This window comes from Patiria miniata, unplaced genomic scaffold, assembly GCF_015706575.1.
Source record: "Patiria miniata isolate m_02_andy unplaced genomic scaffold, ASM1570657v1 HiC_scaffold_20, whole genome shotgun sequence".
In the NCBI taxonomy this organism is placed as follows: Eukaryota; Metazoa; Echinodermata; class Asteroidea; order Valvatida; family Asterinidae; genus Patiria; species Patiria miniata.
The window spans coordinates 34,278,836-34,306,620 of NW_024037059.1; the positions used below are offsets into that span (position 1 = coordinate 34,278,836).

The 27,785-nt window shown below is 38.5% G+C and overlaps 1 protein-coding gene across 4 annotated transcripts; it reads right to left on the reverse strand.

Annotated features, from left to right (window-relative positions):
* LOC119728782 (patched domain-containing protein 3-like) lies at positions 1–27,503 on the reverse strand. Of its 4 annotated transcripts, XM_038201175.1 has the most exons (6): positions 27,318–27,503; positions 18,845–18,974; positions 6,537–7,931; positions 4,780–5,090; positions 2,717–4,073; positions 1–1,382 (listed from the first exon to the last, which is right to left on the reverse strand). In XM_038201175.1, exons 3-6 carry the CDS (start codon positions 7,546–7,548, stop codon positions 1,360–1,362), a joined length of 2,703 nt encoding a protein of 900 aa, XP_038057103.1. In that variant the 5' UTR covers positions 7,549–7,931; positions 18,845–18,974; positions 27,318–27,503; the 3' UTR covers positions 1–1,359. The 4 variants fall into 4 exon arrangements, with proteins under 4 accessions (XP_038057103.1, XP_038057100.1, XP_038057101.1 ...); XM_038201172.1 differs by having other exon boundaries at positions 1–4,073; positions 27,318–27,502; XM_038201173.1 differs by lacking the exon at positions 27,318–27,503 and adding an exon at positions 22,318–22,452 and having other exon boundaries at positions 1–4,073.
* Positions 27,504–27,785: the final 282 nt, after the last annotated feature.

Below are 27,785 nucleotides of genomic sequence, written 5' to 3' on the forward strand. Positions count from 1 at the left end.
TTTTTAATCGGAGGAATGAAGACATCTTTTTGTCTTAAATTTTCAGGAAATAAACTAAAATGTTGAATACCGTATCTCCCTCGCAAGCCATCAGCTGCAAATACCTTTTACGTTTTAATATCACAATGTGGAAATAGCGTACGATGACACATACTTAACCCCTTCCCCTTTTTGAAAAGAAATAATCGAACCCTTTTGCCCCCCCCCCTCCCCAAAATGTGGTTCTGGATCCGCCCTTGTTCTCAACCAGTAACAAGCTGATGTAGATATCTTAAAACACATATATTTGCTTCTGTAAACATGTCAAAACTCACAAATTCAAAATCCTCAAAAATAGAAATTCTAAATATTCATATAGGTTTTTTTAAAAACATTTTGAATTAAACTCTTTTGAAGCTGGCATTCTATCTATGTTAAAGCTGCATATTTGTGTCTAATTCTTTCCCTCCTTTTTTCTTATAGTGCATGAGGTTTGCGGTTTTTGGCCATTTTACCACAACTTAAGTCAACAATTGTTTTCAGCAACTCACAATACTATCTGAGAAATCATCTCTATATTATCTATATTCTAAATAAAGTTTCTTAACCGCAAGCAATACCTTCCTATCAGCCCAAAAAACAGCTGACTGTATGGACTTTGTATCTAGTTTTCTTTTGTTCTTTTGCCCTTGTCAACAGATTTTGGTGTACAAATGTAGGCTAATCGTGACAGACTTTGACGAGCTAGACACTGCGGTACGAGATCGGGCACTCCCCATGAACTGGACGGACTTTGTGTCCGTCCGATGTACTTTTTTTTTCAAGGTGTCAAACCAAAATGTTATGATGAAATGTGTGTGCATGTAATGCAAGGGTTGATTTTACCTTAAGATGGTTGCTGAAATAGTCATACCAAAAATGCTGTGACAGGTATACTACACCAAAATTACCAATATTTTTCGTTGCTACACGAAAGCGTTATGATTTTTTTTCCTAAATATGAGGACTAATGACAAATCAGTTTCTATTAATTAACAAATCCCTGTTTGGTTTCGACAGTAATTTCTATTTTTTTTTTTAATCATCAGAGTCTAAATTTTGTGCGAAACTGGAAAGGCTCCAATGCTGTGGTATGCCAGTAACTTTCGACCTGTAATGAAACTCTACACGGGTGACTCTATTGCCTATAATGACTGGATATAAATAGGAATGCCTGTGTGTTCTTATAACCTGATTTAAATACTGTCTTATACATGTACATGTATACACTATACCCTTGTGTCTCTCTATTAGACATGTACATGTGTTTGTAAAACAAATCTTTCAAACAATGTTCTTCTTAGAACAGACAAATTTTCCCTTTTTCGATTCCGGCATTTTCTAAGCGATCACTGGTTGAGCAGCTTTTCGGTTGCAGGAAAGAAATAAAAGACAGAAAGAAAGAAAAATACAATGATTTATTATTGACTGGAGTTTTGGGTTTGGAACTGGATAAGAAAGATTTTTTTTGTTTTCATGCAATGACTTGAAATGTGTGTACATGGGGTGAATGCTTTGCTTTGAACAAGTAAAAGGAGTTTAAAAACGTAATTACTTCACCAACTAAGAAACCATCACCAACACTCTTGTATCATGCACAAAAAAACGAAAAGGGTTGCAAGCTCACAGAAAACTTGTTAAAAAGAAAATCAAACTTAAAGCAAAATGTAAATTTGAACCCCAAAAGGGCAAACTGTAAGAACTAACAGAAATCACAGCCCCCTACTGTAGCTGTACATGAACATGGCAAGTACAAATACAATGTTCATTTCGTCGGGTGCACCACGAAGTGACGTATCATCTACGGACTTTGTGCACACGATACGTCACTTCGTGGTGCGACCAACGATCTCATCAAATGAAACATCCGAACTCAAAACACATGTAGCATATTCAACAGAGAGTTGTTTTCATTAAAAGCACATTAAAACTGTGAACATTAAGGACAACAATCATATCTGAAATATGTACACTACCTGTACAGTCGACTCTCGTTGATACAAACTCAGCCAGGCCTAGCCAAATGTTGTATTAAGTGGAGTACTGGTCCGATATATTCACTGTACACATAGATGCACAGTTGGGACCAAGGCTTTATGTTTGTTAAAACCAGAATTTGTAGCAGAAAGTGTCTGTATTAACGAGAGTTGACTGCATAATACTGCTTTCCAAAATTCTTATTTCCAGAGGGATTGTGAATTGACCTATCGCCGTTTGCAAGTTAGCCACGCCCCTTAGACACTAACACTAACTGTACACCATTCAAAACTTTTGTTTGTCTCAGATTTTGCGCGTTCCGCGTCCATTTGTATATATCATGTAATTAGACAATATTTCACAAGCTGCGTTGACGCGATTCTGCCGCGATAGGTCAATTATGCCATTTGTGTGTTGTGATATAAAAAAATACTGACATTGTACAACCTGAACTAGTCAACAGATTCAAGTATCATCTCACACTTTAAAACAAGATGAAATGAATATATGGTAAAAATAGCAAGCACGGATCTGAAAATATCTCATGCATGTAAAGCTTACATCATGCTTAATTTAAAAAAACAAAAATATGATGATGCTTACATTCACACAAAAATACTGCACATTTACAATATACCTGTATGGAAATTATATTGGGGAAATGGGAAGTTCTGCTATACTGTTGTGATATGCAAATCAATGACCATTTTGTCTTGCTCACCAGGTCTAGGCTTCAGCGGGATGTTGTGCAATAACTTGGAAGTTTGTTGCTTGGCAACTGCATCTTTGTCTTTCTCCTCCTTGGGGGCACGGTGGGGCATGCATCTTCCCATGAATGTCAAGATCACAGGGAGGAAGACCAGCCCGTGCAGAGCCCCAAAGACCATAACGAGGAACAACGTCTTGAAGAAAATTCTGAAGATGTAGACGGGCGCAGTGGAGAGGGCAGAGATTGCTATGATGGATGAGAGAGCGCCTTGGAGGATGGCCATGCCCAAGGCATGGAGAGCATACCCTGCTCGACTGTTGGGGTCCTCCTTGGGCGCCACGACAAAAGCGTAGGTGACGTGCGCCGAGAAGTCCACACTGAAACCTATGCAAAGGATGATGTTTACCATGGAAATGGGATCGACGTTGACGTCCCAGAGTGCCATGTAACCCATCACAGCAGCGTCGATGGAGATTACGCAAAGGGTAACCCAGACTGCGCAGACGGGATGCGGGATCATGATGACCGCGACCAAGAACATACAGGCGAGCGCAATCCCCAATGTCTGTAGAAGGTTAGGGATGATGCCGACTTGGCTCTCATACAGAACAAAAGCTGGATGATAGACGATCACATCCAGGGCCGATTCTTCCGCAATCTTCCTCATTCCCAACATCATTTTGGACTCGTCCACATACGTTAACAGGTTCCTTGTCTGTACAAGAAAACGCGACGTTCTGATGGTTCTTTCCCCCGTTTCGTTGTCCTGAATGAAGTCAATGTCCAATTGATACATCTGGTAGCGTGGATCCATCAGGAAGTCCTGTGTCAAGACTTCCATGAATGCCTCCTTTCCCGGCTTGGCTTTGTCCGGCCAGACCAACTCGATTGCCCCCCAGTAACGGCTGAAATCTCGCACCCAGGACTGCGTAATCTCCTTTCCAAACGCGTAGTAGCTTTTCTCGAATTTCTGCGTCAAATTCTCAATCTGCCCCCGGACAGCAGGATCCCAATATGCCAGTTCATCCTTTAAGATCACGCTCACGGCTGGCCCAACCTCGCGGAATTTTGTGTCCTCCAAGTCATAGTAGTGAAACGTTGGCGAGTCGTCCAGGGCTAGGTTCTTCAGAGTCAGCCCCTCCTTAATCTGGGTGCAGCCGTAAATAGCGCCCCCTAGGTACAAGACGTAACAAACGAGCACCACCCCTTTCACCCAGGACCTGGTGATGAATGGCGCGTAGTAGAGGTGGAAGAACTTCATGATGCGGTGTTCCAGATCAATGGTATGGCCTTTGTGTTTGGTCCTTGAGATACCTCCAGAGCAGAACAGAAGGTAAAACTTGTTGGGTGACTCTTCCCTGGGAAGTACCTGTGACACAAACGGACAAAATCAACATTAACACATGAAGTAAAATCTTAAAACAAACCAAGGCACAGTAATAGACATTCTAGACAATTTTCCAACATTGCAGGACAGGAGCTGCACACAGACACGTAGTTGAAGCAGGAGGGGGGTGGGATGAAGTTAGGGACAAAACATGCTCCAATAGCTTTTTTGGAATGCACAGTACAACTTTTTTTGACTAATCGTCATCGGCACCAAGAACTGACATCCAGTTTTGCGCGAGTGCGCATGCACGCGCACATATTTTACAGAACCGGGATATTTTGGGTTTCACGAACTGACATCCTCCACAGTGCGGCACTTTTAGAGCGCACCCCGTACATTTTTGGTTTCACGTACTGAAACTGATCATAATTTTACCAATTTTTAATTAAATTGCTGTGTATGCACACATGTACGTATACGGATGGATTCAATTCGTGTAAAACCTTTCAAACCGTATTTCTCCGTTCTGTTTTGCTGATCATGCGTGGGTGTCAGTTCGTGAAAAATAAAGAAAATCTTCCTATTTTGCGTCAGTGTCTAATGTGGGCGCGCACTACCGGGTGTCAGTTGGTGAAACGAAATCGATTACACGGTTTTCATGAACTGACACCCACTTGCGCGTGAGTGTCAGTTCGTGGTGCTGATGACGAAACAGTGTAATGGTTTATTTTCATCCTCGTCCTACCTTCTTGCATGTGTAGCAGTGCAGATTCTGGGCCTCCCTCTGGCCGATCAGAGCCATCGCTGCCCCGAAGAACGTCATCTGGTAGAAGTAGACAAAGAACATGGCCACGCCCGCGTAGATGCAGAATGTCCGGACGCCAGGCAGGGAGGAACTGGCTCCGATGATGAAGGCCAGCACCGTGGTTACGTTGGTGATGGTGATGGATACAGCAGCTTCCGAGAAGGTGCGTCCCATGCGCTCTTCAACGGAGAGATACAGGCTGAGCTGTCGCCATGCCGCTACCATGACGAACATGTTATCCACACCCACGCCTACAGTGTCAAGATAAAAACTTCCTTTCAGTCAATGAACCCAAGGTTTAAAGGGAATATACATCATTTGCTTTTGCTGTAATTTTCAGAAATGGATGGAATTGGGGGGTTGGAAATATATAGCAAATATAGTTACACTGACTTTTTGGAGGTTTTGGGTTCGAAAATGCTATAAAAAGCAAGAAAAACGATCATTTTCCTGTAGTCTGGTTCCCTGACTCCATATAAGAAGAAACAGAGCAGTTTACATACATTGGGGAATTGTAAGGTCAGGGAACCAGTCTAGCTGGCTCGTACCCGTTCATAGGTTTGTAATCGATTGCAAACAAGTGCAATGGTCAATTGGGGCCAGTATTTGAAAAAAAGCCAGTTGTTTCCAACGCTGATCGGCCGATCAGCGTTGGAAATTGATACAAAAATACCACTTTTCTTGAAAATGACAGTATACCAGGTGCCATAATTTTACAGGATGCTTTAGACTGTCATTTACCAACATCCTATTAAGGTATTTCGCAAAAACTTGGTAGTTTTATTTTTCGATGTTTGCAAATGTTGTATATTCCCTTTAACACCTGCACGCATAGGCCTTTGTGCAAAGCAGACTAAAGTCCTCCATTCTTCAGATGAATAATCAATGAGTGAAAAAAAAATCCAAACCACCCATTTTGTGGAATCCCATCACATTTGGCATTTTCTACAAGCTTCCCATCAACTGCAGGAGCATTGCAAAAGCATTGCAAATAGTTTAGCATTGCAAAGTTTGAATTAGCAATAACAAATTGCAACACAAAATGTCTTCACTCTTTAATCGTATTGGTGTGAATGGTACTCTACTGGTTGTGAAGCATTTTTCTGCTTACTCGCTCCATAAAATGTGGTCCTTTACTAGCTATGCGAAATTCATGTTCTGAACTGCAACAGGCACTGATGTAGTAAAAAAAAAGCAACAGGTACGATAATTAGGATGGACTTGAATACATGACCTCATACTTTCTAGTAAACGTTTTTAATCACTAGAATGTGATAAGGCCAAAAAAAAAAGTCTCCGGTTTCTGGTATGGAGGTGCCCCAAAAGTGGTGCGGCGACGCGGCTTTTTTTTTTTTTTTACCTGTTTTTATTTTTTTTTGGCTTCAAATGTCGGCTGATGACTGCAAATGGTGCCCGACTAAACTTAGTGCAAATACATGGGAGTCCAGAGAGGCCACATAAAACTTATTCTCGATCATAACCCCTTCTAAAAACACGTTAAAATTGTGCAGCAGCAGAATTCCAGTCAAACCAGTGAGTTTGGCGGTTTTGAAACATCATCTTGTATTGAAAAAAAAACTTTTTCATTTTGCCGACGCGCATGGCTACGGCGACGCGCGCACATACCAGAAACCGGAGACTTTTTTTTTTGGCCTAAAAGCTCTGGACAGAGTGATAAAATATGGGAAAGGACTCACCTAAGATTAGGAATGGCATAAGAGACACGATGTTGTTGTATTCTAGTCCGACAAGGCTCAGCATTCCCAGAGCCGAGAGGATGCTGAAGGCGGCTGAGATGACACCGATGAATCCAAGCCAGGGCTTGCTGAGAACCCAATCCCTCATGATGCAGGAGCAGACAGCAAACAGGACTAGGATGCAGAAGGTGGCCACAAACCGGGGCAGGACTGTGAAGGCTGCCTCGTTCACCTCGGCCGACAGGGTCATCGACGTGCTCCTCATGATGCGCATCGTGGACGTCTCGTTCTGGAAGTCATCCACGACTTGCAGGAACTCGCGCTCCCAGGCGTCTGCAAAATCGTCCTCATCCGGGCCGGTACCCAGGGAGTAAAACAAACGGATGGCTTGAACGCCTTGGACGACGCTGGCATTGTTTAACTTCACCCCGCCAAGATTGGGACCGATAAATGCAGGTATCGTCAACCCAAAATCAGTGGGGATTTCGGACAAAGGGTAAGTCAGGGTGAGGTTTTCAAACTCATGCAGGCGACCCCGGTAAAACTTGAGGATCTCGTTGTCCACGCATTGCCCCATGAATCGTTGGCAGACGTCCTCGTGGGTGAAGACCGTGTAGTTGAGGGTGACCTCGAAGGAGCGGATTTCCTGGTCCAGTCTAAGCAAGTCGACCAGAAAGTCCTGACGCAAGGCTGACTTGCCGTCCAACGCGGTGAGGATGAGCCGTCCTCTCCGGTTGAAGAGTTCCAATTCCCGGTTGGGCAGGAAATCGCCGCCTTCAGTGCCGATTAGGAAATGGTCCGTAGTGAAAGCGCCGTCCAGCCGGGCTTCACAGTCTTCAGGCAAGAAGAGCTCCACGTTGCCGTTAAGACTGAACTGGCTCAATCCGACGCTGAGAAGAATCATGATCAGGATTGGACTGATCAGGAACACTAGTGGATGTCGCGCAATCAGCTTCCCGTATTTGTAGAAACCTCTGCTGAAGCTGCGATCCATGCAGTCATAATTGGCCATTGTGAAAGTTGTGTGGGATTCCAAGTTTCAGAAAATGTATACGGCAGCAAGTGCTAAGGATGAGATGTTGAAACAAAAATATATTTCCTTTCCGGTTTACAAGCTGCTGATGGAGAAATCAGGGCAAAGGGTTTTGTGTTTTAGGAAATCCTGAGTTGGATGTGTGGTCTCACAATTGGAATAAAATGCAGCGCAACAAATTTTCGAAGTAGCCTCTTTTGTCATCAGGGCAAGTTTCTGTAGGTCGTTTTGTTATGTCACTGCAGCAGCAAAAATGACTCAAACTGGAGGATTCTGATGTGGTAATACGTAAGCCTCCAACTTGTCTGACGACCGTGATCACATTTCAGCTTTCTCCCAGAGTTGATGCCGCTATGGTGACTCTGTAGAGGGATATCAATATTTCAAATAAGATATTATTAGCACAGCGTAACAGAATTTCAGTTTCTCAATCTGTTTCAATATCTTGGGAAAAGGTACATAAACAGTATTAACCTTTGAAGTTAATCTGTTTCGGTATTAAGAAACGATGATGAAATGATAGCCCTTGAGTAAGGCCAAACAAAAAAGTAGTTCTGCTTCCGGTTTCCCCGCCTACCCTATTCTGACATCCCTACCCTAAGTTTTTTATGGGAAAAATGATGAAAAAAAAACCCCACCCAAAACCATCAATTTCTATCCATTACCCTTGACTACACGCAGCTGACGCCTCCATTTGATTGTACACAATCACTTTTTGCAAAAAACAAAAAAATTCCCTACCTACCTACCCTATTTTTGAATGCCATGTAATTGGAAGCAGAACAACTTTTTTTTTTGGCCTAATGCCTCACACTTGCAAACCTCACGCTGTAAATAAAATCGACTCTGCATCCAAAATGTTTTGGTGCACAAAAGAACTTTGATGTGCGTGGTGGTGACCGAGGACTGGCAAGGAGTGGAGGCGAGTGGGATAAAGGGTTTAAAGGATTTAAGTAGCGATCATGAAGTACAATGACTCCAGACTTGCATCCATTTTAAAGTTCATAATCCCTTTCCCAAGCTGTCGTCTTCGTAATCCACCTTGACTTGCACTTAAAAGTCTGACACGATAAATTCATCCTTAACCCTGGTGTTACTATTAGATTTTTTAGTGCTTCGTAAACACTAAATTCTACATTTTCAATTTTTTTTTTTGCAATTTTTTTTTCTTCAAATTTTTGTCTAACACTTTCACAAACAAAAGTTACAGTTTTAAAAGTGAATTTCCCAAACAAATCCTAAACTTGAAAGAAATATCTCCAAACTCTGTTCCTCTGAAAAAACAAAAACAAAGAGAGTTGTTTTGGCCATACATCATCTCAAAGTGTTTTTCCACCCTTGTCCACATGTACATGTATACGTGAATGGAGTTCCAATGTTAACTAATTTCAAAGTTGGGTGAATGTCAAATCAATGTTACATAATTCTAAATCTTCAACATGCACACCAGTACTGAAGATTGCCTCTAATACATGTAGTACTTTATAGTTGTTCTACCCATCCTGTTTTGTACTTACATGTAGTGTTTTTCTCCTAACAACTTTTCAAATTGTATGCTTTATTTTAACGGAAGCACTTATTTTCTGTAGGCTATTTTGGACGTTTTCCACCATTGTGAAAGTTTGCTTTTATCTAAGATTTTTTTGTTTGCACCCATATTACACAGTAGATTGTCTTTGCTGCTAATAATGAAAAAATTGTATAGTAAGTATTCAATAACTATTACATGGACAAATTAATTTGTTCCATGTCTCATTCAAAAGTGAATCACTAAGAAAATAGCAATTTAAAAACAAAATCTGTTTTTCAGGTTAAAACTAAAAACACAGAAGGGTAGAGAAACTTTTACAAAACTTGTGTGCAACAGTTGGACTTGACTGAGACTATGAACAGCCTCGGGTCCCTGGATGACCTTAATGAGTCAAAGGAGCCTTGGTAGGTTTAACTTGGACTGAAGGATCTGCTGAATGATTTAGCTGTTCCAGCCGGACTAAAGCCAGTCACAACACAAACAGGTGGCTAGTCTGAAACTGTAATCTGATACTTTGGTCATATTTCTGGGACTGGAGAGTGGCTTTTAAATGGTTTGGATTTCTCAGTAACTTAACTTTCAAGTTTCATACACTCCTAAACTTCCATTCCCATCCCCACTCCCCCCTCCCCGAACAAAAATGGGACGAGTAGAAACCTTTTTTTTTCAAAGAGAAAGTATGAATAATACATGTTTCCAAAGTGAAGTCATTTTATATCAAAGAAAACAATATGTAATATACAACAGATAGGATAAAATAAGAAAGGATAAAAATAAGAAGGGCTAGTGATCTGATACACCGTGCCCTCTGGAGACGTGCACACAATAGGGAACAAAAGATTGTATACGTCTCCACAGGGCAATTTAATTCATCTCTACAAGGTTTTGACGAAATACCGGTAGATATATGGATTTTACTCAAAAACTAGGAATTTCCAAGGTAGGTTGATCCGTCGCAAATGGAAGATTTTAGAAAAGGGATATAAGTCCGAATTTCAGCCAAGGAAATTAATTCTGGTTAAAATAAATGCATTTTGAAACTTCACTTTCAAACTCGAAAACTTTACTACACGAGAACAAAGAAATGTCTCCACAGTGATACAAATTTCAGTATGGGTGAACGGACTTGTTGATGAATCTTTCTCAAACGTTAAAATAATGTTCAAATGATGGTACAGTTCATGAAAATAAACATATGACTGTGCAGGCGTCATTTGGTATCTACACGTACATCCTGTCTTTGTTGTTGAAACTTTAGGACCTTGTGAAACAACCGACACTGAACTTTGTGCAACTAATCTGCCTTCTTGCTCAACTTTCGTTTTAATGAACTGTACTCTGTGAGACTTTTTACGTTAAATTCCCACGATAGAATCCGCACAGGTGTAACAACTTTGTAATTTACTTTCGAAAGTTGCCCATACATGTATTTATAGTTGATCTTTCAACATCGTTCAACTGGCATAATAAGTAACATTGTAAATGAATGTTACTCTTTCCTACTTTTGTTTCTGGGTTTTTGTTTTGTAGTCAGTTTCAATTGTTCTTTTTACAGTATATGAAAATGAAACAGAAATAAAAATGTATACAATACTGAAAGGAACAGTAAATACAATTTTGTAACAGTAAAGAGAATTTATAAATTTATAGGAAGGTTCTTATTGAAAATGTTTTGAATTAAGATGGAGGCACATCCAATGGGTGCAAATGAGACACTTCTATTTTACAAAGCAGTTATCAATTGTAGCTGATTACAAAATTGATAAGTTGTTTTCTTTATTGGTAAACCTTAATGAAACTGTTTCATTCTTAAAATAAATGTAAAGTTACAGCAGTCACAACATTTGGAAGTCATTCCATCCAGCAACCGATGCGTGGGGAGATACATGTGGCTGCAAAAATTGGGCTATTTTTGGTGAGCTCAAATTTAATGTGGCAATTTTGTAACTGCCTAAATACCCAAAACCACCCACTTGCTTCAAAAGGGTGTTGGACAACAGGATTTTGCTAACAATAACACAGTCAGTGTATTTGAATGGCAACCACAATGTGTACCAATGCGTACCCACGTCTGAATCCAATGGAAAATAACTTGACGCCAGATATAGAAAGTATGTAATTGGAGAATTCCACAGGTTTACATACGAAATGAACTGGAAAATCCCTGAAAGTTCAAATCATGGGCGTTTGGATAAAGAGTCAACAAACTTTTCCAAGCCAAGGCCTTTGTTATGTTAATGAAGCCGGCCCGAAACGCTTTTACGCACCAGTGTTTTTAGCACAACCACTGTCATATCCTGTTATGAGCGGGAAAACGTAATCGCTGGATACCTCCCCGGTATAATGACTATAATTATACAGACTTTGATATTCCCGCCATCATGAATTCTACCAGGCATTCTCATGACTCAAACATGTAAACTAGCATTCATTCTTAAACTTAATTCTTTAATGTTTTGGCTGGGGGGGGGGGGGGGGATAAGACTGAAACACCCCCCCCCCCCCACACCTCCCAATATTGCGCATATATGCAAATAGTTCCACTTTGGGGTTTAAAACCCTAACCCCTTAAGGGTTGCTCAGGACTAAATCCTGCTAAATCCAACAGAGTCCAACAGATACTTCCTGCTCAATCCAACAGAATCCAACTGTGCCTAATTTGTAGTCTGCTGGATCCAACAGAGTCCAACTTTACTTGGCGTTATTTATCAGTACCCAACAGAATCCGACTCTGAATATGAGCACATTTGTTTCCAGCTCAATCCAACAGGCTCCAACAAGTTTATGATATAGTTGGATCCTGTTGGATTCAGCAGGGCTAGGGTTTGCCCCCCCCTCCCAACTGGCCAACTTGACACAAAATCAACCAAATTGTCAAAAACAAAAATGTGCTTCTCCTGAAATGTATATTCCACTATATACACAATTTGTATAAAAAAACCACGTATATATGCACTGTACAATGTTAATTATATTCAGAAATGCTGAGATTTATCAACTATGAACTTCCAAGTTATACGTTTGAACACGAATGTAAACAAGTAATACGTTTACACATGCTTCACTTTTTATGGTTTACTTGGCAAAAACGTCTGCAGGTCGCATAGAGTTAAGCGAACTTTACATGCGTACGTACGTACATACGTGTACAAGTTTAAAACAATATTGTTGACACGAGTCACATGCAATGTTAGTAAATACTAGCTTTGGGACGTGAAGTGCAACGCTATAAAATAAGAGATAAAAGTTTATAGCCCACTCTGCAGATTTCATCTACCAGTACATGCCATGGAAAAGATTATGTCCAAATCTTAGAATCTGACACACACAGAAAGTGCACAACAATCTTAAGCGAGCATCAGAAATGTCAAACAACAAGTAGCACACGTTATATTGAAATGTGTATTCAGAGTGAGTGATTATGTGGCCCGGGTTCGAATCCACCCAGTATACAGTTTATCACACACATTGGGTTTTCCAGCCCTACCTGATTCTGTGCGGGGATTCTCCACAATACTTATGGGTTTTCCTCCCCCTTTTTAAAGCTCAACTTTCTTTGAACAAGCATGCAACTGGGAAGTAACGTAAAAAAAACCAAAAGGGAAATTCCAAGCTTTACCAGACTTTATACAGTGGTTTGTCATTTTTAATAGCACAAGTTTGAAGTTGAAAACAAGGAAATCAGCTGATCGGAGAAAAAGTTGCATACCTGTTTTTAAACTTTTCAGGCTTGTAAGCCCCAGTGCACAGTTTTTTTCAGGAATCGCTTTTAACAATTGTTGGTTCATTTTAAGAAATTGTTCATCTTCATTTTACTAAATAGAAAACAGTGATTCAGCGCTAAGTCTCTAAAAATTAACAACACAATTTAACTGTAAAAATTGACAATTGTTAGAAATTGTTTTTAACAAAATAATAAATCATCTTTTACTTAAAACTCTCGAAAACACAAACCTTTTTACAAACTTGGTTCACATCTTTCAAGTTAATTATTGTGTTTAAGAAGGCTAGTATCTTACATTTGACTTCTTTTGGCTGATGAGTTTAATATACTCTAAGTTTTAAAGAAGAAACAAACCATACCTATATGTTGTACGTGTACACACCAGGTAATTTCAACCAAAATATTACTGCGTGGATTTATAAGCCAAATTGTTCAACAGCCACCATTCTTTAAATTAAAATGTAGATTCTTTTTAAGCTGCATTTTAAACACAGAAAAATGGAAAACACTTAAGAGAACGTTTCTAAAACTCACCTTAAATTTATATTTCAATAGGGCCTACACGTACGTGACTCCTAGCACTAGGGGGTAGACTACTTGTTGTGCCACTCACGTTTTTCCAAATGAAGTACGTGAATTTTTAACTTGAATGAAATGCACAGCAGACTAGTCCAAGAGCCTTCAGGCATGAGATTTCCATAAGTTCCTTTGTCCACTGTGTCTGAGCTCTGAATGCTGGACTGGTAGTGGTTTGGGCGCACTTTGCCTTAGCTTTTTTTTATTTCACTTTCAACCGAGGCCAACAAACTTTATCCTGCTGGTAATAAGCGGATGACACACTAACTTTTGTCGCGAATGACTGCCTTTGGCCTCCAGGAAGTGGAGGCCACGCAAATCTGGTTCATCGTCAGCAACTTTAATTATCAACCCTTTTCAAGTTGACACACAAAATGTTTGGGTTGAGGAACAAAATATGTACGAAGGAAAAAGGATCATAATGTAACAAATCGTCTGCAGAATGCGGAACATTGAAATCACTTTTGGAACTAATACAAACGTTTAATCTGGTCTTTGGGCCATAATGTTTTTATCTTCAATTTCAAGAGCTTACAGACTCCAAGTTAAAAATCAATAATGATCCTCCACTGAAATCAGTTTTTTTCCTCTGAGAAAGAGTCTTTTCACTTTCAGGAGCATGGAGCCTGGAGCCAGATAACCACCACAGAAACAGGATTTCATCTTTAGGTTAAAAAAGTGATTGTTCTGCTTCCGGTTACCCTTCCTACCCTATTTTGACAGCCCCTACCCTATTTTTTTCGGGGCAAATGTAGGAAAAAACCTGAAACCACCAATTACATGTAATACCTATTGCCCTTGACTACAAGCAGACACTTCCATATGATTGTACACACAAAATAATTCCCCCCCCCAAAAAAAATAAATCCCTACCTACTGGTACCTACCCTAATTTAAAATGCCATGCTGTCGGAAGTAGAGCTATTTTTTTGCCTTATTTTCATTACTGTGGATATATACATCGATATTTCATAAAAAAATATAATCCTTGTTGTTCTAGAAAGCAACTTTGCAGTTGTACATTATTAAGAGTGTACCAATTCTCTTCAAGAATTTGTTTGCTCTCCAGATGAAATTTTAACTTTGCCTTATCTTAACAAAAAATGTGTTTGTTGCTATTTTGGCCTCTGTAACCCTCTGAAAAAAATGCTGTGAATTCCGGTCGCATCTGTGCACAAAGTACAGATCTGCTCTGTCAGTCTCTTATCCTGCATTATCAATTCTAATGGGGGGGGGGGGGGGGGAGGAACCAGCTGAAATCTGCGAGAACTGAATTAATGTCTGACCCCAAACAATTCAAAACTTGGAAAATAATTATTCTACTGCTACACATAACATGGGCCATCTTTTCATTCGATCTGTCTTATTAAAAAAAGAAGTGTTTTGCCAGAAAAGTGAAGTGTAATAATGTATAGCTAGAAAATTTGCGGGAAACACCCACTATTTTCCAGGATGAAAGGGGGGGGGGGGGAGGGAATCAAAAATAACATGCACAACACTTCTAAGCCTTTTTTAAGTATATTTACAAAACTGAGAATTTCTGTGAAAAAAAAAATTCCCTGGCCCGCCGGTTTTTGCAGAATACATCCCAGTATTTTCCAAGGGTTGGGATTCTCCAGGAAAAACTCCATTAAGAATCAATGGCAGGCTGGTACAAGAAACTAAACTGGGGATTTCCACTTAATTCATGGAGCGGAAAGTAGAACCAGGCATGAATCTCGCTTAAAGCCTTTTCACCCTAGAGCCTCTTAACCCGGGTTGAACTCAATCCTGGGTGAACCCAGTGCCGCCCGGGTTGAGTTTTCTATTTTTCAACCGTGCATTCACCCCCCTGTCGTTTCACACTTGTTTGGTGCAAAGTGCAAACCGAGCAAATTTTGCTCAGTTATTACCGTTTTGAAACCTGGCGAGGGCTTCAACCCGGTCCCAGGTTGAAAATTTCAACCCTGGTCTGGAGCAAGCTAGAGTTCAAGCCGTAGCGAAATCAATCTCAGGGTTGACGTGGGGTTGGCGCGGGGCTGAAGTGTGAAATGCCTCTTTTCAGCCCCGGGTCAGCCCCCAGATTTGTCTAATGTGAAAAGGCCTACATGTATGGGACCTCATCAAAAAAAAATAAGTCCAAAGAACATAATTTGTTTTATTAAGTAAATCTTTTCATACAAATTCTTTTCATTGTATAATCTGAAACCTACCGTAACTCCCTATATTAAATGAGTGAAACATATAAAAATACATGTAGAAGGATATTGAGGAAAAAAAGCAGACTTTCAAATGAATTTCCCTTGTGCAAGATTTGTAAAAAGACCTAAATCACCAAAAAATAAGATAGTCTGGTGACTTGTGACTCATTGGCTTGATGTTCACGGGTTAACAAACTTTCTCACTTTCCAGGATACAAAAATCTCAGATTCTGGGAATCCCTCCCAAATGAATTATTCATGAGATGGAAATGTGCTCTCATCCAATCAAGAGCTGCACATTTCCAGGATACAAAAATATGGGATTCGGGAATCCCACCTACAGTGAATTATTCATATGATGGAAATGTCTCTCATCCAATCAAGAGCTGCCAATTTTCAGGATACAAAAGTCCAGGATTTTGGGAATCTCTCTTACAATGAATTATTCATGAGAAATGTGCTCTCATCCAATCAAGGGCTGCAAATTTTCTGAAATTTGTTTTAAAGGATGTTCTTCTGAAATAAGGTATATCCTGGTTTCATGTTGCCTTAAATTCCTGGTTTATTTCGATAAATCTTGTTAAAAATGGTCTGACTGGAGTGGGGATAGTGTGAACGAGTCATGAATGATTAACACATTTTATTAAAAAGATTCTGTCTTAGGTCAAGTACAGTAGCCGTCACATAGTACATGACGGTCACTTGAGAAATTCACATCTACTGTAAAATGATGTACATTGGACGTTAACATTTCTGATAATTGCAAGCAGTATGAATTTTGATCTCAAAATTTACAAAACTGACAAGACGTATTTTCAATGCTAAATTAAAAACTATTTTATGCCCAGAAATACCAGAGCTATTGCGAACATATGTGTCAACAAAATATAAACTTCACAAATGGACAGGATCCTCCCATTTTTGGTCATATTTATTTTTAGCTGACGTGGCGCTACCTGAGGCTACGATTTGTCAGAATTTACAGCCAGCATATTTTGGTCTGAAGAACCAGACTAATTAACCTTCTGCAAACATTAGGCTGAATAAAAAAAAAACCATGTTTCTCGAAGGAGGAAGAGGGGCTTTTTAAAAAAATTTCAAGATGGTCGCCATTTTAAAATTTCCTGCACTTGTTGGTGTTTCCACTGTTCAAAGACACTTCTAAAATGAAAGACAAGTTGGACAAGAGAACTGAACATATTTACAGTGTCATTTAGAGTTGTATTGGTCACATATTTTGCAAGTATTTATTTTCCGATGAATTTGTGGACTTTTTCATGTTTTTTTAATGCATTTTTCACAAACAAAAATAATAAAAAATCAAGGTGACCTCCAAAAAGGAAGCAGGCGGGGACGAGAATCATGTTGTTGTTTTTTAGCTTGCCTTAAATACATGTATGTGTACATTTCCTTTTTTTAAATAAATATTAATCATGATATTACCAGAAATTTTTAATATTTCATCATTTTCACTGCAGCTCCAGTGATCCATGTGTTCCTTCCTCCATGAGTGATCAAGGCCAACAAACTTTCATCATACTGTATCCTGCACATGCACAAACCACAACAGCCATGAATATGCATCACTTTCACCCTGGTCAACAAACTTTCCCAGACACAGCCTAGTCACACTGCCCTAGCAGGGGTTGACAAACTTTTCCCCATGCCTTGCTGCAGTAGCCTCATCAACCAATCACAGTGCATCAAGGTCTTGCATATTCATGTTGGCCCACTCTCACCAACAGTTCAACAAACTTTCACTACAAGAAACCACAATGCATGCAATGCATGCAGTATCTGCATGTGACATGTTCATATGTACAGTGCATGTACATGTACAATGTACATGTACATGTACATGTACATGTACAGTACAGGTACATGCACATGTACACTGTATTCTGTACATGAATACCTACCTACAGTACATTGGGAGTTCAACAAACTTTCACATGTAATATGAGTGTTAATGAGGAAGGAAAGACAAAGGCTTGGGGAGAAAAACCCTGATGTTATTGTAATTCGGTATGTTTCACTTTGAGCGCCAGGTTGGAAGGAAAATTCAAAAAAAAAATCTTGCTCACAAAACAATGGTGTATTTTGAATTGAATGCAGGTTTGAAAACTGAATTGGCCAACAGCTTTTATCAAATATAGATTTTCACAAGATATGGTCAATTTTTTTTTTTTTTTAGAATTTATTTAGGCAACAAAAATAAATTGTAATGCAATAATGTCTTTAGTGTATTTTTAGTGATATTACTTGTAACACAGTCAAATTAATCAAATATCAATTCACAGAAAAAAATCTTTAAAAAGTCAAAACTAAAGAAAAAAGCATTTGAAATTGAAATTTTAATCACAAAAAGCATTATTGTCTTCTTTGTGTAGCTGGAAAAATATTGGGAGGCTTGCAAAATATTTCCAGCATCACACAAAGAAGACAATTTAATAATGGAACAAGTATTACTTCAGTATGTGATTAACTCATGAATAATTCAAAAGACAGGGGCCAACAAACTTTCTCCATTTCAATGTGTACACCATGCATGCAGGCCTTAAACAAAGTCAGGAGATATTTATTACACGTAATCCCTTAAACCAATCAGTAGACAGTTTCCAACATATGCCAATATGAATATTCAACAGCAAATTCCTACAACCAATCCCTTTGTCTGTTATGTCTTAGCATGAATATATGAATTGCATAATCACTTCCTCTGTACACTCTCCAGGTCAACAAACTTTGGCACACAGTAGTAGTAAATATCACATATGTTGAGGGATATGAATTGTTGGCTGTGTTCCATCAGGCATCAATGAAATAAATATGAATTGATCCAATGAATTAAAAGCACAGCCTTTCTTTAAATACCTTTTCAATTTCAAACAAAAAGAAAACATGTTTAAAAGACAAACAAATGGACACAATTAAGGAAATCTGAGATTATAGCTTCATGTTGGAGGAAACAAAGAAATTTGACTGATACTATAGGCCTTTTTGTTCAAATTTCAAATCTGTATTTGATAACTGGTTATTATCTTTGTAGTACCAAACGATGGAGAACAATTATAACTTCTTTAAATTCATCATCATTTACTCCGTTCTGTTGCACAGATTTTGCAACATCAAATAATTCTCACAAAAGTAAATGTCCAACGATAACACCAAAGAAATAAGAAAAGTGTTACACCATTTCAAACTGCTTTCTGTCGGTGCTTTCCGAATTTTTAAACTGAAAATGAAAAGAAACAACTTACTTACCTATGCAATCCTTTTGTTTCGATTGCAAAAGCTGCCAAGAAAATTGACGAAATTTTGTTCGTTAACGTCAGCAAAACAGCCTGCAATCCACGGCAAACTGTCTATTCTCATTCACACTGATTCTTCAAGCCTTGAAAAGAAAGAAATTTAAAAAGAACTTGAATTTCACTTTATTTTTCTGTAGAGAAAACAAATCTGGTTGAGTGCGTGTTGGCATCTGGCATTTGAATGGCATTTTTGCTGTAGCTCCCCCTTATAACATTACGGTAGTGTACCGTATATGAATGGCCTCTACCTACGCGGAACTGGTCAACAAACTTTTCGTTTTATTCATTAAAGCCTGAATAAAGGCTACTCCTCGGCTAGACATGTGCGGTTGCTATTGGTTGTTCCCACTAATGCATTAATTTACATGCAGTACGTACACGCACATAATAGGTGAGTGACGTAAATAAGTCTGATGTGTTTTCATACTGTCGTATTAAATTAGTTTTGAGGGATGAAATCAGAATTTTGATTTTAATTTTGATGCCTAGAAAATTGGCTGTAAATACAGTAAAAAAAGCCATATTTTAGTCTGAGAAATTGTATGAACATAATAATATGAAGCGTTCTAGCCGAATGAGACAGAACTGGGCAGAGGATGAAACGAGGGTTTGCAGGTATTAGGAAAGAGAATACAGTTCTCTTTACAATTCTGTTTGTTGCACTACAATCGGACATTCCGTTGACAAGTTATGGCTGCTTTATTAAACTTACATTTATCAACATGTTAAAAAAAAAAAAACAATACTGACAAAATGGTCTTTCAAGTTTCGAGTTTTGAAGTCACAAAAAGAAAGATGCAATTGGTTTTCCTTAAAAACACTTTTATTCCACGATATTTATACTGTTTCTGTAAACTATGTGTAGTCGACATATCAAAGATTACAAATATTACTAAATCTGAAAATCGAAAAAAAAAAAATTCACCCCATTCGTTTTTTCCCTTCATTTGTCTCCATCAGGGCCTGTGCCCAGTTCTGTCCAAGTTTACCAAAACACCCTACATATAAGTTAAATAAAAACAATGCTATATATTTATGACACAAACAATTCTTACTAACAGGGAAAAAAAAGATTTTAATTTTTCATATTAAAAAAGCCTCAATATCCAAAATGGATATGACGGCTTTTTGTGATGTGCTTGTCACTGTATTTGGACGAGCAACACGAACTGCTGTTTGTAAATTGAGACAAATGTATACAATGTAACAGAATACCAGCATAATCATCTGCAACTGTTTTTAATGAAAACAATTACTTGGGTACCAGTATATTATTATATTTGCATCCAACTGTTTCAAGGTAAATGAGGTGCAGAAAAGTACCCGCTGAAACTTAATCAACCAAATATTAATTTATAATTTATTGTTTTGTGTGTTGTATTAACCTGTTGAGGGTCAACTCAAGGTGGAATGTTGAGAGAGAATAAGCCAAAATCTGTAACTGTGGTAACAATGTTAATATTCCGTCACATTTCAAAAAGAAAGAGTGAAACTTGACCTATTGAATTTTCAAATAGTAAATTTCAAAAGTAATGTTTTTGTTATAAAATTATTTACGGATTGTTTCTGCAGCCTTCTGCTTATTTGATGAACATCTGATTTATCAATTCGAATCAGAGGTAGGCCTATATATGTAAACATTTTCAAAACAATCCACGAAGACAAAAGACTTTAAATGTTTTCAACAAAGATACTGGGTCTATGCTATCATACATTTCTGATATAGGATCAACTCATTTACATATAGCGGTCCAAAGAAAATGTGGGCAAGCTATCAGAATTCTGGGTTATCTGATTGTCTTCTGGATTAACTTGATAATTTGCAGAGCTTAAACTAAATAACAAGACCAAGAAAGACAAAAATTTTTTTGGCAATTCTAGTAAAGCTCGTCCAAGAGCACAAAAGTCTATTCCAGTGATTCAGAATGGGACAAATTTACGGGGTACTCCTATACAATAGCACTGCCCAGCCTTCCTCACCAGTCAAAAGCCATAAGACACAGTCAGTCAGTGAGGACTTAGTATAGGACTAGGCTGGCCCTCTGGTTAGGTTAGGTTAATATCATTCCAGAAAGTGCGCGTAAAAGTTAGACCTATCCTACACGGTGTTTCATATCATCTACAATGGGAGTGTTCATGAATGTGTTATAATAACCTGTTTTAAAATATGATGTAAAATTAAATCATAGAAGTATACTTTCGAACTGCTCAGTGTGACTTTTCTTTCTTAAAATTGTGCATATCAGCTGCATTCCAAAACTTGGCATAAAAAAACCCAGACTGACCTTTGGGAGATTTGGACAATGGGATCGAAACACAATGGAGTTCAACCGAGCTGCATATTTCATTTCAACAACGCACTCATTGTGCCAATCTAAACAAACATTGTGCCTGTACGTGCCGATTGCTCTCTGTTACAGTCAAAATTGTTCAAGAACACGTGCTGATTTACGACATTTGCCCCTCTCTGAATGACATTCCGGGTAAAGTTTACTCATGTTTATTTTCTTGACAAGGGATCAAGTGTTGCAATTCTGAAACATAAACCAATTCTATAGTTCAACATGGGGTAAATAGCAAAATAATGGTGAACATATTGACATATACATGTAATACAGGCCACTTCAAACCATTCCGAATAACTTTTTGTTGAAACTGAATTATTTAAAAATCCTTTTTTGAACACTTAAAGGAACATTTTCTGCAGAACTGAGCTGCACTGTAGTGTACAGCACTCATGCAACTTGTGAGTCAAACTTATCAGGAACTCCAAAGAACAACAACAGGGGAGAAACCTGTATGCAACATGAACTCTGTAGGGCAATTCCACGATTACTCACGTTACATTTTTGATGTACTGTTGAGTTTCCTTGAGCTGTAATTACCTTACTGAAAAGGTTTAAAAACTGTTATCCCCATGGTAGATAGAGTAGACCTAGACCTACCTAAGCACCAAAGATGACATCCAGAAAAATTTATTATGTATGATAAACAAGACGCACAAAAGCGATTACTCACGTTACATTTTCGTAACATTTTCGTTACATTTTCGTAACGTGCCTGATTCCATGGGTTTTCCCTAGAATATCATTCTGGGGTTTTCCTCCCACCTCTAGAACTGAAAATTTCTTCTATATCTTCCAAAAAGGGACCCCACTGGAAGTAAGTGGAAAGACTTTCGTTGGCTTTCCCAGCCAATTGGCGAATAATCACAAACAAACAAACAAACACACCAACAAATAAACAAACAAACACCCCAACTAACAAACAAACAAACAAGTTCTGCTGTATTTATCATCAAAAAGATTCACTCTGCCAACAAGTACCAAATCAAAGATTTCACAATGCAGAGTAACACTATAAAACTGCCTCCAAAAAGGAAACTACTTTTTCACTACATTAATCATTTAATATCACATCACTTACCACTGTATGTACATATTTCCAAGATCACAAATTAAAGCTCTGCGCTTTTTTTGCAAAATAAAAACATTTCAAATGAACAACTGGATAAAAATGAGCCATCAGACTTCCATACCATATCCCGGTACTGGACCCGAGTGTGCAAACAAGTGTTGTAGACCCTATCGTGAGCCCAGACTATTGAAATAACGGTGACCACAAAACTCGCGATAAGCAAAACTGATAAACCTCTAGTCACTGTCCACAAGGATTGCGACATACATTGGCCGTCTTACCAACAAGATGCTGTCAACAGTTAATGGTCAAATGCTAAAGAGGTTGTGACCATTGAACAGAAAATCTGAGCAATTAAGCACCAAGCATTGACACAGTCATCCTAAATCACATCATAGGCTATATCAACCAGTCTCAAGTCAGGTTACAAACTGTTTCAACGAACTGCGAAAACAGCATTCTTGTGCATTCCCTCCATTTTACTTTTCACCTGAGTTTGTGATGTAGGGCCTATAACTTTTGACTGATGACTTGACGTGTGTCTGACTGGTGACTTGACATGGCTTTGACAATGGTTACTCAAGTTGTGGTTGACTTGTGATTTGACTTGCGATTGACCCGTGATTGACATGTGATTTACTTGTGACTTGTGATTGACTTGAGTTGTGATTGACTTGTGATTTGACTTGCGATTGACCTGTGATTGACATGTGATTTACTTGTGACTTGTGATTGACTTGAGTTGTGATTGACTTGTGATTTGACTTGCGATTGACCTGTGCTTGACATGTGATTTACTTGTGACTTGTGATTGACTTGAGTTGTGATTGACTTGTGATTTGACTTGCGATTGACTTGTGATTGACTTGTGATCGGCTTGTGATTGACTTGTGACTTGACCTGTGCCTGACTTGTTGTGGCAGACTTGTGACTGACTTGTGACTGATTTGTGATTTGACTTGTGACCTGACTTACGATAGAATCCAAAGATGAGGTAAGGGAAATTTGTCTGATTTGCACAAGAATTTACTCTTTTAGTAATCCCAGACGAAGTTTGCCAATATTTTAAGCTAACAGTAACACTATAACACAGACATCAACTGAGCTTCACAATTAGCATCTATTCAAAATGGTCCTGCGAACAACCAACCTTGGACGGTAAGTGCACTTTGAACCACATCAACCCTATTAAAGTCTTCCGCATCTTTAAAACTCCAGAAGATTTTGCAGGATTTTGAAGGACTGAGGAAGGTAGAGCTCAGCTATGAGGTTTGGATTCCCAACGAAAAAGCACAAAGTTACATTGGTTTCCTGCAGAGTGGTGGATTTTGGAAGATTCAGGAAGACTCCAAGAAAACAACAACTTGGAAATGAAATTTTCAGCAAAACATACATTTTCCCAGAAATCATTAATTAATCAAGTTTCTGGCAACATTGGTGCAGGTGTCATGTAATAATACGATGTAATCATCAAAATCATGTTTGTGGTCAGAAAGGCAAACAAGACCTGGATAGCCGCATTAGCCGCAAAGTTTGCCAACCCATTGTTAGCTGAAGACCACTTGATATCAGTGGACAATGGACCCGAAAGATATCGCTGACAATTGTACCAATTCTTGGGCAAATATTGACCGAAAAATTTAACCCTTGGATTATTACTCAATATCTTCTGAACAGGAACATTGAAGGTGGCACTGGTGAACATGTCAAGTCTAACGATCTGCTTTCAAGTATTAATTTAAGGAAAAATTAGACTACACTTGAATTCAATGAAGCAACAATTTTTAATTTCAAAACAAAACTGAGTCATTCAATTACAAAAAAAAACCCACAAAGTATTGGTACCAATCTATTATGCTTGTCCATTGTTTTGACTATTTGCAATTTGTGCAAAAGTCGTCGTTGGGGGCAGCAAACAAAACATAACTCCCAAACAGGACTCCCTATGCAGCATAGTATAAACAAGTCCTGTTTATTACGTCACAATTTACTATGTTTTGTTTGCTGCCCCCAACGACGACTTTTACACAAATTGCACGTTCGGGTCGAAACAGGACCTGAAAAACAGCTCTCAAAAGTACCTTTTGTACTCATTTCATGACAGAAACAATAGTCGTTTTTGTTTCATCACACCTTAGGCTACATATACCCGAAAAATGACGAAAATGTCTTCGAGCATTCCACAACCTCTTTAATGTAAAAATATGGTACAATGCTTAGGATTTTGTAAAAAGAAAAGTCCAAACACTCTAAATGAATTCTGTACAATTCATCAGCCCTTGTTCTATGTGAGCCATGGTTGTTTGAAAAACCAAGACTACCACATCTTGGCTACATGTATCTTAACACGTTGTACAATTGTTGTTTTGTACAACTGTTGACAATCTAGATGCAACATTGAGCTTTTGTTTACAATGTATGTCACTCAACTATAAAAATACATCAATCAGCCATGACATCATAAACATCAGTATTTGACTATTTCTAGCTCCAGTTTGTATGGTGAACACCAACTTTTTACAATACACTGTGCAACATGCATCAGGCAATTAACAAACATTGGAGCAGATGTTGCAATATCTGCAAACTTTTTTTTTGTAGGATTCTACACTTGAACTCTACCCAGGGGCAATTCCTGTGGGGTTTTCTGGGCCACAAACCTGGTAACCTTTGGATACAATTTATGAACTTCAGCCTTTATACACTTGGATAAATGTCCATTTGATTTGTGACAAACGGGACCCACAACTTTGCCTTTACCGTGCCTAGCTGATATTTTTTAGATTTTTTTTTCAGGTTTCATATAAAGGTCCTTTATTCCTATTCCCACAGGAACATTCTACAATTTTTTTTACTGGAAAGTTCTTGGCTATAATCAGAGACAACGATCGACTTGGATAGGACAATATAGGCCTACTTTTTTCTTGGCAGTGGAGAGGTTAAACAAAGTTTGTCAACAGAAGAGTTTTATATTCTGCCCTAGAATTTGAAAGTGTTCTCCTTCTTTGCTGCTGCTGAAAAAAAGGTAACTTCCACAAAACAAACTTCAAAGTCTCTACAATGAACTAGTTTTGCCCATTTTCTTGGCAGTCTGTAATTCAGCTATATGAAATATGAATATTTATATCACGTACTTCTTTAGATGAAATAATCCGGATGAGATTTGTTTTTTATTCCTTTATTTTTCTTAAGGCCTTGTGTTTCATGCGTGAATTTTAATTTCAAGATCCGTTATCGAAACTTGAAATTCCAAGTTTTGGGGGACAGGATTTCGAAATGCATATGGCAGATCAGTACTTTTGTTGCAACATCGCAGCCAACCAGTAACTGGTACCTGCGCCAGTCGGTAACCCAAGGTCAAGGACTTCCTGTTTCCTTGGTTCCTGTATAGCAGGTGGTTAACTGATTGAGCCATACCTAGTAATAACCAGATCATATCACCTGGTTTTATACATTGAAAAATAATGTACTTACATTGTAAGCCCTAGCATTCCCGCAATAAATAATTTGTTGATTTTTGTTGTTGTTCTTTGTTGTTGTTGTTTTTTGCTCTGAACTGTGAAAGGGATACTTATGGACCATTTAACATGTTGGTCCGAACAAGATTTTCACTAAAAACTGAATGGAAGTGGCAGCTCAAAACTTACTGTGCAACTTTTTGCCCAAGCAATTTTGTGTCGCGTTTCATCCCCTGTGCAATTTTGCAAAGATATTAAGTCACACTGTAAAGCATGCCTCCACAGATCTGGTTCAACATAGCTACAGCTCAGAAAAAAGATCAATGAACTTATCTGTGGGCCTATTAAATAGGACATAAATAGGGCCTACCAATAGACAAGTTACTCTTTTTGTTACCATTATTGAATTCCCATAAGTATAGGCCCCCAGTGTCATACAGTTCACTGTCTTTGGGCAAGCGGACAACTATGTAGCGATCACCAAAAGGAACCTTTTGTAGGCAGACAAAGATCAATACTTTCTTTCTCCGTAGCTGGGAAAGAAATGTAGCCGCCACGTTATGCAATAGAAAGAATACAGCATCCTGAGTCCTGACCACCACTTGTTATTTTTTTCTTAAGTACACATAATCTTTTTATGTGTTGAAAAAGCAAAACTTTTTTTTGAACTGGGAGACATTCCCAGTTTTAGTTATTAGAAATACTTAGTATATTCCAAGACTTAATTAGTACACATTCAACAATTGAAAGTATTTTGTTAGACTACTGAATTCTTCCATAGGCCCTGTATTATATATGCAATTGTTTTCATGTCGTAAGACGTCAACGAATTTGTGTTGTATCGAAGGGAAAACACTTTTACTAAGAAGTGGGGAGATTTAATTTTCAATTTGTTCCTTTATGATTTTTTTTAATTGATGATTTTAGGCCTTTTCGGCAATTGGCCGGGATAACCAACGAAATCGTTTGAATTGTTTCTGGTGGGTTCAATTGGAATGGTAGAAGACGTTGACGTAAGTAATTAATTCCATAATGAACTGCACATCAGGTACCCCTGGTATTTAATTTGGGTGTTTTTTTTAGACCTATACAACAATTATAATATAAACCTGCTGGCTGTACTGTGCAACATGCAGTTGCAAGACTGATTTTTATTTAAAATCATAATTTTAATTTGTAAAAAATTCGAAGCTGTATAGGCCTAGTTCTAGAAGAAGTAGAAGTAAACTGAAGTCATCTGCAACACTTTCTCCATGAATCCCTTTTTATTATAAAAATCCTTATTACACTACATGTCTAATATATATTGCACAACCATGGCACAATCGCCAATCGGGTCAAGAAAATACCGAAATTCGACCTCAACAATAAACAAGGACACGATTTCCAAAGGAACAATTGAATCACCATATTTTCTTTTTTAAAACAAATTTCAAGGGTTAAAACTTCCCCCCAAAACTTTGAAGTTATGTCAGGTATTCAGGATATTCACCATAACAACACATAAATTAGTGTATCTCCGACAAAATCTACGAAATCATAAGGACTTACCTAAGTTTTCCGGCAATCGGTCCTTTATTTCGGAAACCGCCAAGTTTTCTGTTGTTTACAAAAATTACCACACACAGTGCGTATTATGGCCTATGGAGCTCAGCTGCAGCTGGATCCATTGTAATATTACACGTGTGCAGCTTGGCAAGGAAATGCACAGTAAGCAATGGGAAAAGTTTGTTGACCGCTATCACAGCTGACTGTGCGCCGGCCGGCGATCAAAAATAGGCCTATTTGCATATAAACGGTCGAAACGTGTTCCGATTGGATAATAACTGCGACGTCATTCCAGGGTCTATGTAACGGGGTTGCTGATTCGTCACTTCTCAGCGCGACCCGTATAATAGGGTCGACAAACTTTTTGCCCGTAATGCATGATGCCGCGGTACGGTTCAAGGAAACAGAACTACGCGCGAAGCCGGAGATCAACATCCGTACACATTGTCCGTGTAATAGAATTAGACTTGC